Below are 20,744 nucleotides of genomic sequence, written 5' to 3' on the forward strand. Positions count from 1 at the left end.
ATTTGAAAAAATAATAAAATAGTAAGAGGCTTCAACATAGGCAAGTATATTTAGGAAAAGTCCAGATATTATAGGAACATGGATTCCATGCAGAAAATCCCATGAATTTTCTCATAAAGAGAATTACAGGTTCATTGCATTTCTAAGGATTCTAACATAACTAACAAATATGGGGATAGGAGAGGTAATTCTAGTTTTGTACAAAATAAGGTACACCTGGAAAATAATGTGGTTCTAAGTCTCAATATAGCAACAAAAAAAATCAACAGAAAAATGGCTCTGGATTATTGAAAATTAACAGCATAGTGACCAGTAAGTACTGTTCCTTCAGCATTTTCAAGTCCTAGACAGGAATATTAGTAACAGTCTCTATCAGCAACTTCAATGATATACAAGGTCCTCAGGAATCAGGCCAGACTGAAGTTGCTCCAACAGTCAATCTAACATCTTGTTTTTTGTGGCCATATTAAATGTCAGAAAGTTTATCAGCTAAAATCCTAGGTTCACTCTATTACTACTGCCAAACACTGCTGTGAGCCTCTTCAAGAACAGGGTAGCAGTTACAGAAAGTGGTAAGGCGGCTTTATATATCCTAATTGGAAAGTTATAGGAGAAAGCAGCTTTTTCCGTAAAGGTTGGGGTGCTGTAATCTAGTCAGGCTCTAGAATGAATATTTAATATCTTTAATATATACATATCTGACCCGTAGCTTTCTCTCAAATTATTTTAAACTACATCTAGAAACCTTGCAATGGGAAAACATACAAGTAAACTATCATATCATATAACAATTCCTATAGAATGAGAAGCACAGTGTGACAGAGAGCCCATTTATACAAAATAAAAAATTTGGTGTCTTCCTTGCTTAAGTAACTCCCCTCAGCTTCTGATGAGATGAATGTTCTTGGCCTCTTTTCTAAGTTTTATCAAGGAGTGAAAGTTTAATAGTCAACGGCAGGATAAATATTCCTATAGCAGTAAGAGGGGGAAAAAAGCTTGACATTCAGTTTATACAAAAGGACCTAGGCAGAGAAATGTTCTAGTGTTGGTGTAAACATTCTTCATTTAAAAGTATTTTGGTGGAGTTCAGGAGCTATGTCACAAAAGAGCTTGATACTATAAAGAAGAACCAATTAGAAATACTGGAGATGAAGAACACAATGGAGGAGATTAAGAAAAATCTGGACTCTCTGAACAGTAGGGTCGATAATATGGAAGACAGAATTAGCAATTTGGAGGATAGGAATATAGAAATGCCGCAGACAGAGGAGGAGAGAGAACTAAGACTAAAAAGAAATGAAGAAATTCTCCCAGAATTATCTGACTCAATTAGGAGATGCAACATAAGGGTTATAGGTATACCAGAGAGAGAAGAGAAGGAGAAGGGGGCAGAAGGCCTGTTCAAAGAAATAATGGCTGAGAACTTCCCAAACTTGGGAAGAGAGATGGAACTTCATGTGACAGAAGCCAATAGATCTCCAAATTTTATTAACGCAAGAAGACCAACCCCAAGGCATATAGTAGTGAAGCTAGCAAAAGTCAACGACAAAGAGAAAATACTAAGGGCAGCCAGGCAGAAGAAAATAACTTACAAAGGAAACCCCATAAGGCTATCAGCAGATTTCTCTGGAGATTTGCTACAGGCTAGAAGAGATTGGAATGAAATACGAAATATTCAAAACTCCGAAGGACAAAAACCTGCAGCCAAGAATACTCTACCCAGCGAAAATATCCTTCAAATACAATGGAGAAATAAAAACTTTCCCAGATAAACAAAAGTTAAGGGAGTTCATTGCCACAAAACCTCCTCTTCAAGAAATGCTCAGGAAGTACCTCATACCTGAAAAATCAAAAAAAGGGGTTACAAAATCCAGAACAAAGGAGATAAGCAGAAGGACAATAACAGAAAGTAGCAGCTCTCCATCAGAACAGGTTAGCAAAAGTTAAATAAAACATTAAAGATAAACGGAACGGAAACACCAAGAATAAATATAACCTAGTCATTTTAACCACAAACTCACAACACAAAAAAGAAGAGAAAAAAAAAAATCTGACAATAACAACCTAGAAGGGAAGAGAAAAGGGATGGAACGTTTTAATTTAAGGAAATAAGAGGCTATCAGAAAAAGGACTATCTCATCTACGAGATGTGTTATACAAACCACCTGGTAACCACTAAACAAACAACAAGAATAAAGACACAAATTACAAATAAGAAGAAAGCCAATACAGAAATTTACCTACTTGAATTAGGAATCCAAAAATCATGGGACGAGAAACAAAGGAAATGCAAAAGAACAGGAAAACAAGTGATAAAATGGCAGCAGTAGGCCCCCACGTTTCAATAATCACTCTAAATGTAAATGGATTGAACTCTCCAATCAAAAGACACAGAGTAGCAGGATGGATCAAAGAACAAGATCCAACAATATGCTGCCTCCAGGAAACACACCTCAGCCCCAAAGACAAACAGAGACTCAAAGTGAAGGGACGGAAGACAATACTCCAAGCTAATAATGAATAAAAGAAAGCAGGCGTTGCCATACTTATATCAAACAAAAGTAGACTTCAAAGCAAAACAGATAAAGACAGACAAAGAGGGGCAGGATATAATGATAAAAGGGACACTCCACCAAGATGACATAACACTTATAAATATATATGCACCCAACACAGGAGCACCAAAATTTGTAAAGAAACTATTAACAAAACTAAAAGGAGACATCAACAACAATACAATAATAGTAGGGGACCTCAACACCCCATTAACACCAATGGATGGATCATCCAGACAGAAAATCAACAGGGAAATTATAGAATTAAATGAAAAATTAGACCAGATGGACTTAATAGATATATATAGAACACTTCATCCAAAAACAGGTTACACATTCTTCTCAGGCGCTCATGGAACATTCTCAAGGATAGACCATATCTTGGGAAACAAAGCAAGCATCAGTAAGTTCAAGAGGGTTGAAATAATATCAAGCATCTTTTCGGATCATAATGCTATGAAACTAGAAATCAACTACAAGAATAAAGCTGGGGAAGGGCCAAAAACGTGGAGACTAAACAACATGCTACTGAATAAACAATGGATTATTGAAGAAATTAAAGAAGCAATCAAATATTATCTGGAGACAAATGAAAATGAAAACACACCATACCAACTTATTTGGTACGCAGCAAAGGCAGTCCTAAGAGGGAAATTCATTGCAATACAGGCTCACCTCAATAAGCAAGAAAAATCTTACATAAACAACCTCAAACAACACCTAACAGAAGTAGAAAAAGAAGAACAAACACAGCCCAAAGTCAGCAGAAGGAGGGAAATAATAAAAATTAGAGCAGAAATAAACGCTAGTGAAACAAAAAAGACAGTAGAAAGGATCAATGAAACAAAGAGTTGGTTCTTTGAAACAATTAACAAAATCGATAAACCCTTAGCCAGACTAAGAAAAAAAGAGAGATGTCTCAAATAAATAAAACTAGAAATGAAAGAGGAGAAATCACAACCAGATACCGAAGAAATACAAAGGATCATAAGAGAATACTATGAAAAACTATATGCCAACAAATTGAACAACCTAGAAGAAATGGATAAATTCCTAGACTCATACAACCTCCCCAAAGTGAATCAGGAAGAAATAGAAAATCTGAATAGACCAATCACAAGTAAAGACATAGAAACGGTAATCAAAAACCTCCCCAAAAATAAGAGTCCAGGACCAGACGGCTTCTCTGGAGAATTCTACCAAACATTTAAAGAAGATTTAATACCTATCCTTCTCAAACTACTCCAGAAAATAGAGGAAGATGGAGCACTCCCTAATACATTCTATGAAGCCAACAGCACCCTGATCACCAAACCTGACAAGGACAACACAAAGAAGGAAAACTACAGGCCAATATCACTGATGAACATAGATGCAAAAATCCTCAACAAAATTTTGGCAAACCGAATACAGCAATACATCAAAAACATTATACACCACGATCAAGTGGGATTTATACCAGGGACACAGGGATGTTCAACATCCCCAAGTCAATCAACGTGATTCACTACATTAACAAAATGAGAAATAAAAGTATTTTGGTGCCAGCCCGGTGGTGCAGCAGTTAAGTTCACATGTTCTGCTTCAGCAGCCCGGGGTTCGCCGGTTCAGATCATGGGTGAGGACAGGGCACCGCTTGGCAAAAGCCATGCTGTGGCAGGCGTCCCACATACAAAGTAGAGGAAGATGGGCACAGATGTTAGCTCAGGGCCAGCCTTCTTCAGCAAAAAGAGGAGGATTGGCAGCAGTTAGCTCAGGGCTAATCTTCCTCAAAAAAAAAAAGTATTTATTTTAATTCAGAAACATTAGTTTTAGCTTCCCAGAGCAGACAGTGATCACCTACCCAACAGCCATTACCTCCCCAGTTTGGCAGAACCTCACTTTTCCAGACTTCTTTATAACTAGGTCATATTACCTAGTTCTGGCCAATGAAACTGAGAAGAAACCTGCTGGGGCAGAGGAACATTCCTGGAAAAATTCTCCTCCCTAATAAAAGAGTCACAGGAAGAACGAACACTTCCCTCCTATCATTTCTAGGATAAGATGGTAAGAGCTCCAAGAGCCATCTAGCAACCACAAAACTGAAAGTTTGAGGGAAAAAAGCCAAAATGTCGAGACTGCCCATACAGAAAGACAAAGACTGAATCTTTCATGACACCGTTAAATCACTGCAGCAATCCCAACAACAGCCTTGTAAAGCATCACTATCTATCTTTATCATTTCAGCCACTGCTTCTAAGCAAATGAAATATTCCATAAGCCTATTTTCACGTGCTATACAATCACACAAATCATAACAGCACGCCCACCAACCTGACTATCTGTAGGAAAGTCACCCGCCAACCATCCTGGTAAAGTGAGGCTTGCCTGGAAAATGCTATTAATGCTGACTCCAATACTAAGTGGGGTCATATCCCAAGTCAGCATTTCTATGCAATCTATTAGTATCATTTTCTTCCTCTGTTAGCAAAGGGTGAGCCCTATTTCCAGACTATAAAAGCTTTTCCAAATTACAAATTATTCAGAAGAAAAACAATCTAACATTTCTTATATTCTTGATAGGGAGGTTCTCCTATCATCAGATCACCTGAAAGGAATAAAACACAGAATGCAAAATTCTCAGCAGCTTTATCCATAAATCAGCTGACATCTGAAAAGAAAACACTGAACTTGAGATTTTTTTTGTTGTACCCAATCAAAATAACTGAATTTTCTAAGCAGACTATAATCAAAATAAAACTTGTGCAAAGATTAATTAAAGTCTGGAATTAAAGTCTATCTGGAACTTAATGAAGAGTCAAATATTACGGAAAAAAGTCAAACTTTATGTTTCAAAAATCTTGTGAAACAATAAGTATTACAAGAGACAAGCACACTTCAAAATGCACATATTTTAAACATGCTACAGCCTACAGAAGATATGAAGTAGTAAAATACTTGATTAAATAATTTCAGCCACATGAACATAGTACAGACTGTAGATTTCAACATTAATGCAAAACATCTCCTAGACAGACTTAGTTCATCATTTCATCAAGAGATTTATCATACTCCAAACGACCAAAGGAAAGAGAACCTATTCATTTTAGTTCTATCTTTAAAACAATTCAGAAAACTCAATACAAACATAAAACAAGAGTTTACAAAAATGTTCTGCAAGAACTGTTAGGATCTTAAGATTACAAAAGAGTCCAACGAAAGCACTGTGCTTGATGCAGATTCTAGGTTCAAGAGCTGAGTCCTGCAATGTCTGAAATAAGAAGTAAATACAATTCAAATCATTCAGAACATAAATATTATTTCCCAAATGAATAGGGAATTAAAAGCCAGAAAACACCCACAGGTACACAGGTATCAGTTCAAAGTATAGTTCAGAACTAATTCCTTAACAGCTTAAAGCATAAGATTGTATATTTAATGACCACCCTAAAATGCTAAAGCTAAAATGCTAAGCAAAGAGAATGTGATAAAACATTTTTAATATATAATAAAACATATTATAAAAGTTCAATCATTAAAATAGTTCAGCCTGTCACAGGAACAGAAAAGAAAGTCCACAGATGAAAGTTAGCAAGAATTTAGTAAATGATAATGACCGAATTCTCTGTGGAGAAAGGAGAGATAACGCAAACAGTATTTCCAAACTGACCGACAACTTTGAAAAGGCCAGATCCATACCTCATACCAACAAAATGCTAACATAAACTCCATATAAAGGCCTTAAAAATAAACTATAAACAGACTAGGAAAACACACACGTGAATAGATACATAATATTTGCCTTTTATAATCTTCAAGAACAGAAGAGCTTTAAGGATAACCATAAAGGCAAAAACAAAGATTAACAGATGTAAAAAAATTAAAAATCCTAAACTTTTGTAAAAACAAAACCTCTGAACAAAACTAAAAAGCAAACTGGGAAAAAGAATTCTAACATGTGAGTCTAAAGAATAACCCAGATATATGGAGAATTCTTACAAAACGGTTAAGACAGACAGCAGTAAAAAAGAAGTAAAAGATGTCAAACGGCAATTCAGAAAAGATGAATTAACAACAGCCAATAAACAAACTTCCTCAAAAAAATGTCCTAGGCATTTAACTGCAAGGTCAGAGGTTACAAAGGTTTTTAAGGCTAAAAGCAACCGCTCTTTCCTCTGATCTTCACATAACTGGCTTCCTTTGCATCCTTCAGGTCAAATAATAAACAAAAGTTTCCCTTGAGCATCCATCTAAAATAACCTGTACCTCGTAACCCTCTCTTCCCAATCCCGTCTAACTGGTATTCCAGTAACTTGTCGGCAGCTTGTGGTCAGTTTCACCCCTAGGGTGTAAACTCCATGAACACGGGAGCCTCATCCACCTCATCCACGCCAGTATCCTCGGAACTTTAAACATGGTAGGCATTCATTTACTGAATAAATGCATCATGCATGAGTGAATGAATAAACAACACAAAGTGGGGCCTGCAGCCTGGATCTGCTCCGTATGAATATCACCTCATTCAAGTTACTTGTCTCCTCTGGTTTCATTTCAAAAGGAAAATCATGATACATTCAAGGTAATAGGGTTACTGAGAAAAGAAAATGAGATTATATAGGTTAAAGCTCTTAACTTCTGTACAGTACTAGACAAAAAATGACTCAAACATTAGCTACCGATACTATTTCATCCATTAGATTGGCAAAGATTAAAAAGATTAACTGGGTAAGAAATCAGTCTCTCTCATTTTTGGTAGTTGAGTTTTAAACTGGCAGAGCTTAAAGAGAACAAATTTATAATAAACATTAAAAACAACCATTTTATTCAATAATTAAGTGTCTAGAAATTTATTACAAGTGACAATTATATAAGATATAGATAAATAAAAGCATAGATTTGTTGTTGTTAGTGCCATGAAGTCAATTCCAACTCCAAGCGACCCTGTGTATGGGAGGGCGGAACCCTGCCTGGTCTTTTTGCACCATCCTCTCACCTTCTGGTGCTCTAACAAACAATGTTCCACTGCTATTCATAGGGTTTTCACGGTCAATTTTTCCAGATGTGGGTGGCCAGGTCCTTCTTCCTAGTCTGTCTTACTGTGGAAGCTCCGCTGAAACCTGTCCTCCATGAATGACCCTACTGGTATTGGAAATCCTGGTGGCATAAACTTTCAGCATCACAGCAACACATAGTCACCAGAGTATGACAACTGACAGATAGATGGTGTGGTTCCCTGCCCGGGAAATGAACCCGGCCAGCAGCAGTGAGAGCGGGAATCTTAACTGTAGACCCCCACGGCAGACTAAATGCATAGATATATAGATCTTATTTTGATATCAATACAATCAGTAATAGAAAAAAACTGGAAACCAACCAAATGTTCAACAAGCAAATCGTCAGACACAATTTTCCAGAGAAATGGAAAGGAACTCACAACATAATTTTTTTAAAGATCTTATTTTTGTTCGAGTATATGCACAAAAAATAAACACTTCTCACTGTAGAGACTTGTCTAGTTCCTCTTTGCTTTTGCATTTTCTAAATATTTCACACTGAACATAAGGACTTTTTATTTAACATTAGGACAATTTTTAGTCACAATTTACAGAGAAAAGATTAATGAATTAATTACATATAACTTGTTGGTTACATTCCTATAGAAAGGCCAGTATCAACATCTTCAAACATTTACTTATAAATATAGGCAAATTTTAAGACTTTAAATTGAGGCTGTCCCAACAAGTTCTCTCTCAAACAAAAGTCTCTCAATTTGGAATCCAGCCTCAAATATAGCAGTGATAATTTAACTAAAGGACACCAGAACAAAGTGAGTAAGGGACTCTCCTGGCCCACAGGAAATGTGACTGACAGTCCTAGCCCTACATCTAACTAGTTATGGAACTTTGGACAAGATACATTCTAAGACTTCGGATTCCACATTTGCAAAAATAACAATAGGTAATACTGTGCACTTACAATGTACAAAGTACACTTCTATTTTAAGGTTTTGACTAATTCCTCATTACCTTAATAATAGCTAACATTTAATATAGTGATTACTATTTGACACTGTTCTAAGAACTTTATATACACTAACTTACCATACCTCCCAACTATCTTCATTTTAGAGACAAGAAAACACAGACAAAGGCATTAAATAACCTGCCCAGAACCAAAGAGCTAATAAACGGCAGAGCTAAAAATATAAACCCAGGCTGCCTAGTTCCGCAACTCTCCATCATCTCTGAATAACTGTAATCAGCTATACTGCATCTTAAAAATGGCAAGTAATGAGATAATGGAGTGTTTAAGAATTTTAGAGTCGAACTTGTCTCCAGAAGTTTTCTAAGCCACATATCTGCAAACTGATTAAAATATAGAGAATTTTTTTCTAAGCAGTTAGATTCTCACCTCCAAATCTCACTTACCCACCCCATTACAAACACTAAAATGAAAAGCCTCAGCCAAACTCTGAAGCAACACTGCAAACATAATTCATCCTACACTGCTACAGTCATTATATAATTTTAACACAAAAGTTTAGCGTTCAAAATGCGACTTCCCCATTTCTACATAAAAAAGGAAAGGAAGTCAACAATCACTGAAAGATTCTATTTTGTACATTCCTATGAAATGAATTTAGGAGCTTTAAAAAAAGGGATATATAATTTTCATGTATCTCATGGCCATTCACTGCTAAACATTGTTCTAACTGACCTAAAATGAAGCACACATCTGACAGAGATTTTTAAGAAATCAAAGATGATAGAAAACATCATTTAATAACCAAACTGTTGATGACTGGATCTCAACAAAAAAATATCCTAAGCATTAAACAACACTAATTTCTTTCAATAAATATCGAGAGGCTACTACGTGTCAGGAAGTACAATTTGGTATACCCACAGGTAACTACAAACAGTTATATGTCCTACATAATTTTTAAAGGTTAAAAGTAATCATTTATTCCAACTATTAAAAGGAGATAATCTAAGAAACTATTACTCACTTTGACAATGAGAACAAGCTGGATTAGTTTAGAAATAATTTGTAAACCCATCAGAGCTGAGGAAACAAATCTAAATGAACTACACCCCAGAAACTGATGAGCCTTTCTGTAAACAGAAAAAAAAAAAGACTCACAGTTCCTTTCATCCCCAGCACAGAGGCAGAAGAACTGACCACAGAAAAAAACAAGAAAAAACCTACCAAACTTTTCAACTTAACAGCCACCTGTGGGCTGGCATGACTGATTAGAATGCTGAGGAGCCGCAGTCTGAGCCTGCACCCACCCCAAAGCTCTCCCACTCCTCCACCGACTTCACAGGGCCAAAAGCTGGATGTGGAGCAGCTGGAGGAGAACCCCTACAATACAAGCGCACTGCAGAGGCCCTCCTAAGGCCAGAAACAGACAACAGAGCAGAAACCCAAGGGCAGGACTGGCGAGTAAAGAGAACGCTTCAGCAACACAAAAGCTGGCAGGTGCGCTATAAAGGAGAGCAAGATCTTACAAAGTTTTGGAAAGAGAGCAACTCGGCTACAAAGTATAGATTTCTCAAGAATCTCACCAGTTCTCAAATCCAAAACTCTGCTGGAAGGGAAAAATCTTGGTCCCACCCTCAAAACATACGAAGGCTAGGGCAGAGGCCCGTGGCCACGTGGTTAAGTTCAAGCACTCCACTTCTGCAGCCCAGGGTTGGCCAGCTTGGATCCGGGTGCAGACCTACACTCTGCTCATCATGCCATGCTGTGGCGGCATCCCACAAGGAGAAACCAGAATGACTTGCAACTAGGATACACAACTACATACCAGTGCTTTGGGGAGAAAAAAATGAAGAGGAAGATTGGGAACAGATGTTAGCTCAGGGCCACTCTTCCTTACCAAAAAGCATACGTTAAAAAAAAAAAAAAGCGAGTGATGAACTTAATGTAACTAAAGCTGCAACAAAACCCAGAGAAGATCCTATACAAATTACATTGACCCAGCCCCACACACTAACAGCCTGAGAGAAAAAAGAGCACATCCTTTACTGGGGCTAATTACACTACTTCAGCCTCTACTCTTTTAAGACAAAAAGGCCCAGCATATTTCAAAAGATGATGAGATACAACAAGGTAAAATGTGAGAATATCTAATGTGACTCATGGTCAAGAGGGGAAGTAGTCAATCGAAGCAGACCCAGGGACTGCCCAGATGCTGGAAAATGCTCAGCCATTATCTCCTAAAAATATTTCTTCTACTCCATTCTTCTATTCTTCCCATTTGGGACTTTAATTCCACTTTAGACTGTTTGGTATCCTACAGACGCAAGAAGCTCAAAGAGGGCCAGCCCAGTGGTGCAGCGCTTATGTACACATGTTCCACTTCGGCGGCCCAGGGTTCGCCAGTTCAGATCCCGGGTGCAGACACGACACTGCTTGGCAAGCCATGCTGTGGCAGGCGTCCCACATATAAAGTAGAGGAAGATGGGCACAGATCTTAGCTCAGGGCCAGTCTTCCTCAGCAAAAAGAGGAGGATTGGCAGCAGATGTTAGCTCAGGGCTAATCTTCCTCAAAAAAAAAAAAAAAGCAGCAACTCAAAGAATCCCAAACAATGTAAATACAAAGAATTCTACCTGGGTACACGTGGTAGGCAGCTTCTGGAGCTCTCCCAAACCATCCTCACCTCCTGGTATTCACAGCTTGTGAAATCCCCTCCATTTGGGTAAGTTACTTCTAACCAACAGAATACAGTGACACCAAGGGGATCCCACTTCCAGTACTAGGTTACAAAATATCGTGGTTTCTGTCTTGCTAGCAGACTACTGCCTTCTCAGTTTTCATCTTTTGATGATGAAAGGTGCAATGTTGGAGAGACCAATGTGGCAAGGAACCAAGGGTAGCCAATAGCCAGCTAGGAACTGAGGCTCTCAGTCCAAGAATCCCCTCCAGGAACTGAATCCAGCCAAAACCTACGTGAGCTTGGAAACAGATCCTTCCACAGTCAAGCCTTCAGCTGCAACCCCAGGTCTGGCCAGTAGTTTTACTGCAGCCTTGAGAGACTGAGACAAGACTCAGCTCAGCTGTGCCTGGACTCCTGACTTACAGAAATTGTGAGAATGAATCTATGTTGCTTTAAGCCATGGGTTTTGGGTTGATTTGTTAAGCGGCAGTAGCTAACAACTAGAATACATCACAGTAAAACTGCTGAAAATCAAAGACAAAATGAAAATCTTAAGAAGCAGCCAGAGGGAAAAACACTGTCTTGAAAGGCACGATAGTAAGACTGTTGACTTTTCAATATTCATGTGTTGAAAGGGGAAAAAAAAAACCAACCAATCAGAATTTCACAGCTAACAAAAACAATCTTCAAAAATAAAGACAGGGGCCAGCCGTGGCCGAGTGGTTAAGTTCACTTGCTCCACTTTGGCGGCCCAGGGTTTTGCCAGTTTGGATCCTGGGCAGGGACATGGACCATTCATCAGGCCACGCTGAGGCAGCATCTCACATAGCACAACCAGAAGGACCTACAACTAGAATATACAACTATGTACTGGGGGGATTTGGGGAGAAAAAGCAGGGAAAAAAACAAGATTGGCAACAGTTCTTAGCTCAGGTGCCAATCTTAAAAATAAAGAAATAAAGACAAAAGGATATTTTCAAACCAAAGAAATAGTAAAAAGTGGGGGCCAGCTCCATGGCCGAGTGGTTAAGTTTGTGCACTCCGCTGCGGCGGCCCAGGGTTTGGATCCTGGCCGCGGACATGGCACCGCTTGTCAGGCCACGTTGAGGTGGTGTCCCACATCCCACAACTAGACGGACCTGCAACTAAGATATACAACTGTGTATGGGGTCGGGGGTTTGGGGCGATAAAGCAGAAAAAAAAAAAAGAAGACTGGCAACAGTTGTTAGCTCAGGTGCCAATCTTTAAAAAAAAAAAAGAAAAAGTGAAGTCATTGTCAACAAATCTCTTCATTAAAAGAAATACCAAAATAACTTGTGTGGCCTGAAAAAAAATGATCACACAAAAGAGGCATGAAAAGACAGGAAGAATTAAAATAACAGCACTAAGATCTGTAAAAATTTATAACATATGTAAAAGTAAAACATGATAATGGGCCAAAGGACAGGAAGGTGACAATTAACAGTTCTAACTTCACTTATCTGGGAAAGGGGTAAGTAACTATAGTATATGGTAATACATATTATAATCTCTAGACAATACAAGGACTCTAAGAATAATAAAAGGACACATAACTAAAAAACAATAGGGGGCTAGACCGGTGGTGTAGTGGTTAAGTTTGTGCACTCCACTTCAGTGGCCCAGGGTTCACGGGTTAAGATCCTGGGCACCGACCTACAGACCATTCATCAAGCTGTGCTGTGGCAGTGCCCCACATACAAAGTAGGCAAAAACTGGCACAGATGTTGCTCGGGGCCAATCTCTCTCACAAAAATAAATAAATAACAATAAAGAGAGGCAGGCCCAGTAGCATAGCGGTTAAGTCCGTGTGCTCTGCTTCAGCAGCCTGGGGTCCATGGGTTCGGATCCCGGCAGCGGACCTATGCCATTCATCAAGCCAAGCTACAGCAGCAACCCACATACAAAATGGAGGAAGACTGACACAGATGTTAGCTCAGGTACAATCTTCCTCAAGCAAAAAGGGGAAGATTGGCAACAGATGTTAGCTCAGGGCCAATTCTCCTCACCAAAAATAAACAGAACACTCGATTAAGCCAAAAGAAAGTGAGAGAGGAGAAATAAATAAGAGATAGGACAGATACCTGGTAGACTTAACACAATTATATTTAAATAATTATATTAAATGCAAATGGTTTAAACACTCCAACTAAAATATTGACTAATAAAACTATAAGCTGTTCACAGGAGACACTTTAAAAATTAGAACATAGGAAGACTAAAGGTAAAAGGACAGAAAAAGATATAATACACCATCAATAATGAAAAGAAAGCTGGGGTGGCTATAGTAATGTGAAGCAAAGTTAGACTTTAGGCAAGAAGTATTATGAGAGAAAGAACATTTCCCAATTTTTAAAAAAGAGTTAAATTCTGGAAAGGGCCAAACCACGGAGACAATAAAAACATCAGTGTTTAGGAGGGAGGGATAATTAGGCGGAAAACAGAGGATTTTTAGGGCAGTAAAATTACTCTGTATGATACATACCGCTGGAGATGTGTCATTATACATTTGTCCAAACCCACAGAATGTACAACACCAAGAGTACCTAACATAAATAGAACCCTAATGTAAACTATGGACTTTGGGTGATTACGCTGTCACTATAGGTTTACCAATTGTAACAAATGTACTACTCTGGTGAAGGATGTTGATAATGAGAGAGACTATAGATTTATGGGGGCAGAGCTATACAGGAAATCTGTTATATTCTACCCAATTTTGCTGTGAACCTAAAACTGCTCTAAAAAAATTTAAGTCTATTAAAAAAAGGGGGATCAATTCAAGAAGAAAACAATTCTGAATTTGTATGTATTTACCCATTATATATAACCAACAACATAATACAGCTCCAAAATAACTGAAAAAAGAGACAAAACTCCACCATCACAGTTGGAGATTTTAACAATCTTTCCAAGAAACCAACAGAGTAAGATGGCATACATCTGTAAGGATTTAGATGTTTGAAAGAAAAGTCACAGGACTTTTGTCTCCTAGATGAAAATAACTGTTATGATTAAATAAGCTTAGGAAAACAAAGTAATAACTATTCTCCTTTAAAGTAGCACAGTCAAGGTTAACTGACTCATAGATAGCAACACCACTACCATTTATTCAGCACTGAGCTTTAGAGGCTGCCATTAGTTCTCCATCCCACATTCTGGTCATCCATTAATGCGTAAATTAGTCAGGTATCATTCATTCAGGCATTAAAACTCATAGAGACCGTATTTTGCTGTCTCATGAGACCTTACAATATAAATTAAGTGAAGGGGAAGTCTACATTAATTATGACATCAGTCTATCAGCACTGTTATTAATAAATACTACTGATTATTACTGTGTGCCAGGCACTGTAAAGCCCTATTTTCCCACATAACAACAACCCTTTGATACAATTATTATCCTTGTTATAGAGATCAAGAAACTAAGGTAGAGATTAAATAATTTGCTTAAGATTAGAACGTCTAGTACGCAACACAAGTCAGGATTACAGCCCAGCCACCTGGCACCAAAACCCAAGCTTCTAATTTCTTTACTGTTATAGTGCTAGACTATAACTTGTCACCACAGTGACATGATCATTAGGTGTTCCCAAGTTATCAATGAAATGCCTACAGAATGATACATCTCTATAGTCAACTACAAAGAAAATGCAGAATCCATACAGAAAGGAAAGGTCAGCTATGCCCATGATGAAATATCTTTAGAATCTCACAATGACAATGATATAGTAATGGGATTAGTTGCAGTACAGGTGGTAAATACAAAGTTGTTTTTGTTTTAAATGGGCAAATAAGTAGTCTTGCTACAAAAAAGGCTCAATGTGAGACTCAACTAAAGTCTATATGGCAGTGCACCCAAGTTCCAAGTCTTGGCTTATAATACTACCTCTACCATAAACTGATTCCTTAATCCAGTAGGGAGCTCAAGATGGTAATACTGCTCTCCCCTTGATTTGGGGAGTTAATTCATAAGGAAGGAAGGTTGATAAATAAGAGACGAAGAAGAAGGTATCAATACATTTGTGCAAGTTACAGTTATTCTGATATAGTAACAAGTTTTGTAATTGCTGAACTACTTTGATAGAATAAAAAGATAACTTACAACAATAAATTTAAAATACTATATTTACAAGAGAAATTCTTAGATTACGCTTAGATCCAAGTTTGCCATCTTGAGGGGACTACAACAATCATATATTTGTAAATATAGTGTGAAACGACTGAAGAAATTTAAGAATATTAAGTGGTGCTAAATATTTTAAGATTAAATTTTCATTACAAATTAAACACGAATCAAAAAGTAAAACTACACTTGTTTCTATAAATATTACTAGATTTCTAAGTATAACCTCACAGTCTAAGAAAAATGACTTACAACTCTAATAAACCAAATACTGATTTCAACACAAATAACTTCTATGTCTTTTTTTTTTTTACACAAAAGGCCTACTCAAACATTATTTAAAAAAAAAAACAAAGGCAATAAATCCCATAATGATAGACTACAATGGAAGGATCTTCTGATTTTTTTTTTCTGGTTAAGGAAGAAACTTACCTGCAAAAACGTATCATGTTATTCAATTACTAAGTGTATCAAATCTCTTTCCCCCTTGGGGGGGGGGGGGGGTGCGTGTGTGCAAGCCTGTCCCTGAGCTAAGAGCTGTTGCCAATCTTCCTCTTTTTGCTTGAGGAAGACTGCTGCTGAGCCAACATCCAGGCCAATCTTCTTCTATTTTAATGTGGGAAGCCACCACAGCGTGGCCACGTCCATGCCCAGGATCCCAAATGAGGAACCTCAGGCTGCCAAAGCAGAGCGCATGAACTCAACCACTACACCACTGGGCTGGCCCCTCTTTTCCCCTTTCTAAATACATCTCTCTTTTACAAATCTAGTCCTTCCCAATTCCCATGCCCAATTCTATAGTTATATTTCCCTTTTCCTCTTTTTCCACCATCAGTAACTCATGAAAATTCCAATTAATTTTTATAAATTCACAGGCCCAACTACTAATGCAAGATTAGGTATTGAGAGATAACTAGTCTCAATTCTTCTAAAAAGTATCAAAAATATTCCTGCTTCCAAAGTACATGCAGGAGTAACAGCACGGTCACAAGCCTAAAATAAACTGTAGCTCTGTAAACAGTGCCATTGGAATCACCTGAAAGGTTTTTAAAAAAGAGTGATGTCCAGTCCCACCACAAAAATTCTGATTTAACTGGTCACGGGCAAGGCCTGGCCATCCAGACTTTATGAAGCTCCCCAGATGATTCTGATTCAAGAATGAGAACTACTGAGAAACAGAAGTTAAACAACACAAGAAAACAACATCATAAGAAAACAACCAGACAAAACCAGAATGTGAAACATTCTACAGCATAACTGACTCAGGCTCTTCAGTAAATCAATGGCACAGCAAAGAAAACTATGCAAGATAAAAAGACACAACGTAATTTCACAGCAATGTATGGACCTTGTCTAAAGCCCAATTCAAACTAAACATAAAAAGACATCCAAAAAACAAGAAAAAAAATCTGAATATGGACCAAATATATGTGTCTGTACATACTATCAAGGAATTATGGGTTATTTTATGAACCTGATACTGGCACTGCAGTGGTATAAGAAATGCTTTGTAAATTTTTTTAGAGATGCACTCTGCAGAATTTAGAGATGAAATGCAATGTCTGGAATGTATTTTTAAATACTTCAGCTTATTAACCAACGGAATGAAGGAATGTTTGGAATTTGCTTAAAAACAATACAGCCTAGGGGAGAGAGGTAACAGATGCAATATTCTTCAATAATCACTGAAGGCGATAAGGGGTACTGGTGAATGGTTCATTTCTATTTTTCTATGTTTGAAGATTTCCACTGATTGTTTATAAATTATATCTCAAATAGAAACCAAAGTAAACATAGCAAATTGGTAATGAATTTGTCCATGGTATATGGGGGTTCACTACATTATTCTCATTTGTCTATATCTGAAATACTTAATCAAATATTTTAAAAAGGAGGGCTGGGCCCGTGGCCTAGTGGTTAACTTTGGTCTGCTCCACTTCAGGAGCCCAGGTTCAGTTCCTGGGCACAGACCTACACCACTCATCGGCAGCCATGCTGTGGCGGTGGCCCACGTACGAAAGAGAGGAAGACTGGCAATAGATATTAGCTCAGGGTGAACCTTTTTCAGCAAAAAAGAGGAAAAGGAGATTTTCTCTAGAAACTAGAAGTTACCCATATACCCTCAACAAAAGAATAATCCTCTTCTACACAGGCAGCTCATCCTCCACCACTTAGTGTTGGGGGAGAGAGAAAGGTAAAGATGAACAGGATACCCACCAGACAGACCCACTCAGCCATGCGACGAGAAATGACATACGTCATAGCCACATCACAGGGATGTATCACAGAGATTTTGAAAAACTTTAAGCAGAATTTCAAGTAGAGTTTTAAGCCATTCTAACAGCAAAAGCCAAAAAATACATAAATCTATTTAAAACGTAACTTTTCTGGTAGTTATGCACCACATTTGTTTCAAAATCTAAGCAATGCTCTCTTCAGTAGCCTGACTGCACTGGCACGTCAATAACGTTTTTGTGCTTCACTGAAAACACTATTTTCTCTCATCAACAGAAATAAAACAATAAAACAGAGCAGTTGTTTAAACATTTCCTTGACTTAAATCTCAAAATATCAAACTCAAGAAAACATAAAAACTCTGCCATGATGCAGAATTTTTAAAACTCACTTTCTTGAAAATATTACTCACTTTGAAATGTTTACTTCAAAAAAACTCTAAGGCGGCAAATATTAAAACTGACAATTGAAACAGAACCCTTTGTTATTTTCACCCGACTTTAAGCATTAACATTGAACTGTTCACATACGGAAAACAAACCCCTTTGTTTACTTTCTGTTCTTTTGCTTAGCTCAGGAATGGCGACCATATCCTACCAACTTCTACTTACAGGTACCACAACTGTGGTAAAAGACCATTCAGAAGCTCTTCCCGCCCCCCCACCCCCAGCTGTTTTGCTCATACAAGATGATAAATATGGCCTGGCAACTAAAAAAATCCTTTGTCCTAATACACAAACTGGCAAAAATATCTCCCTGAAAAGAGTTTTAACGCACTGAAGACAAACGAGTGGATAAAGCCGAATTACACACTGCCAGGGCAACTACAAAAGTCGACAAAGCACAATAAACAGAGAACTGTAACCTTGCCTAACGTTGCTCCAAAAAGAGAAACTGCACAGTTAGAGCCTCTACTAAGCTATGCCCCGCAAGATCGACATCAAAAGTCATCAAAAAATGTCCGTTTCCCTATCAACAAGCGTTGGGCAGTTTAGAGGAGCAAAAGGACTGGAAGAGTGGCACATTCCCACGACAGCAACATTTTTATTACGCTGCTGACGGAAAAAATAAAAAATGCTAAAGATAGGAACACTCCTCCACCTTTCCGACGGCGAGGACTCTATTCCCTGGGAAGAAGCGGTGGGAAGGCCTGGGCGGGGCTGGAGGACGGCGGCCAATCAGAGGGCGCGTTACAAGTCGGGTCCGGGAGAACAGCGGCTGAGAGCCGCCCGCCGAGTGGCTGGCGCGCCCCCGCCCGCAAGCACTCGCCCCCGGCTCCGCCACCGGCCGCGCACCTGGGGACCCACCCTGCCTCACCCCGAGGGCTCCACCGCCCCCGCCGCCCCCCCGCGGCCGTGTCCTCCCCGAACCACCCCAGCCGCCCCAAATCCAAAGCAAACCAAACCAAACCTCCCGGGGGCGGGGGGTAGGGGGGTGCCGCTGCCCCGGCGACGCCCCCGAGCGCGGCGAGCTCCCTCCGCCCCACGAGGGGAGCCCCGACCAGGGGGCGGGGGGCGGACGCTGGGAACCCGGGAGGGAGAGGCCAGAGTCTCACCAATTCCTCGTAGCTCCTGCTGTGCTCGTTGCCCTCCCAGTCCAACCTCTTCGGCAGCAGCTGCAAAGACACGGGACGCGCACGAGTGACCACCGCGCGGGGCCGGGACCGGGACTGGGACTGGGTGGGGGCGGCGGGCGGGGTGGGACCGGGGGCCGGGCGCGCGGCCCCGGGCAAGGTCGCAGGGGGTCCGAGGACGCGAGAGGACGCGGCGGGGCGGGCGGGGGACGCGGCGAGCACAGACCTGGTACTGCTCCAGCTCCTGCACCAGCACCTGCACCGATGAGACGCGCAGTCAGGGGGCGGGGGTGCACCCGGCCCTCCGCACCCTCCTCCCGCGACCCCCGGCGGCGGCGGGCCGGGCCTGGGGCCCCGCACCTCGGCCGCCGCCGCCGCCGCCCGCGCGCGCACTCACCTGGGCGGCTCTCCGACACGGGCCGGCCGAGAGGTACCGGGCGATGAGGAAGTACAGCTCTGCGGGGAGATGGGGAGACGGGGCTCGGGTCAGGGGGGCGCCGCGGCGGGGGCCGGGGGCGCCGTGGGGAGGGCGCGGGCGGCGCGGCTTACCCGACTCGATGAGGGGCACCGGGCGTCGGGCGGGCGAGGGCTCCGCCATGGCCGGGCGCGGGGCGCGGGGCGCGGGGCTGCAGCGAGCGAGGTAAGCGTGTAGGCCGCGCCGAGGCCTGAGCGGGCCGGCGTCCCTCTACCTCAGGCGCGCCGCCGCCGCCATGCCGTGCGCGCCGCCAGACGACGCCTCCGCGGAAGTAGTCCCTCCGCGACCTGAAAAGTAGTCCCTCCGCGGGGGCCGCCGGGCGCCACGGGACGACCAGAGGTCGGGCACCGCCGCGAAAAGGGGGCCTCGCCGCCCGCTCCTCTGTCTCAGGGGGCGCAGGGAGGGGAATCTAGAGGCTAGTCCAAGACCCGGGCCTCGGGGAGGCGGCGAGTGGGGGAGGGGCGCGCGCGTGGCCGGGATCCGTGCGCGCGGTGAGGCGGCCGCCGGCCATTGTGAGGCGGCGGCGCGGCGGCCGGCGGCGCGGGGGTGGGCCGGGGGCCGCAGTGGGGGTGGGGGTGATCCCCGCGCCCTGGCTGGAACGGAACTCCTCGACGCGGAACCGCAGCGCCACGGGTCCGGCGGGGTCGCCGGCCGCGGGCTCCAGAAGGGCCGTGTCACAGACGGCCGCCCGCGACCCGTGTGTCTGCCCCCACGGAAGGTCGCTCGCTCGCAGGACGCGAGCCCCCGAAGATGAGACTGGCGACACCCACGGAGGAGAACGTCGGCCCGAGAAGCCCTCCGCGGGGAGGGGAGGAGGACGGCGGGGAAGCCGCAGGCTCGGGGAGGCGCGGGGGCTCGGAGGGCACAGCGAACGTTCCCCGAGAGGCTGCGGGGCCTCACGCAGTGGGGAGCGGAGGCGTGAACCAGCCCGGGCCGCGGTCCTGGGGAGACCCCGCAGTCGGGCACAGAGAGGGTTAAAGCAAATGCAGTACCGCGCGGAGGATGTGACCCTCCCCGGTCGCGGAGAGCAGCCCGGAGCCGCGATGACTTAGCCGGATAGGAACAGCGATGGGAGGAAGCGGGCAGTGCAGGCAGGCAGCAGCCCGTTCCAAGGAGGAGA

The 20,744-nt window shown here is 41.7% G+C and overlaps 1 protein-coding gene across 1 annotated transcript in view; it reads right to left on the bottom strand.

Annotated features, from left to right (window-relative positions):
* The window catches only part of BRWD1 (bromodomain and WD repeat domain containing 1), a 129,143-nt gene extending 109,074 nt beyond the window's left edge, over window positions 1-20,069 (bottom strand). Inside the window, exons 1-4 of the mRNA XM_044751005.2 lie at window positions 19,699-20,069; window positions 19,547-19,605; window positions 19,376-19,405; window positions 19,132-19,191 (exon numbers count right to left, since the gene is read on the bottom strand). Coding sequence (XP_044606940.2) covers window positions 19,132-19,191; window positions 19,376-19,405; window positions 19,547-19,605; window positions 19,699-19,747 — 198 coding nt within the window. The 5' untranslated portion in view covers window positions 19,748-20,069. The remainder of the gene's footprint in view (window positions 1-19,131; window positions 19,192-19,375; window positions 19,406-19,546; window positions 19,606-19,698) is intronic.
* Between the last annotated feature and the right edge of the window lie 675 nt (window positions 20,070-20,744).

This window comes from Equus asinus, chromosome 18, assembly GCF_041296235.1.
Source record: "Equus asinus isolate D_3611 breed Donkey chromosome 18, EquAss-T2T_v2, whole genome shotgun sequence".
Classification (NCBI taxonomy): domain Eukaryota; kingdom Metazoa; phylum Chordata; class Mammalia; order Perissodactyla; family Equidae; genus Equus; species Equus asinus.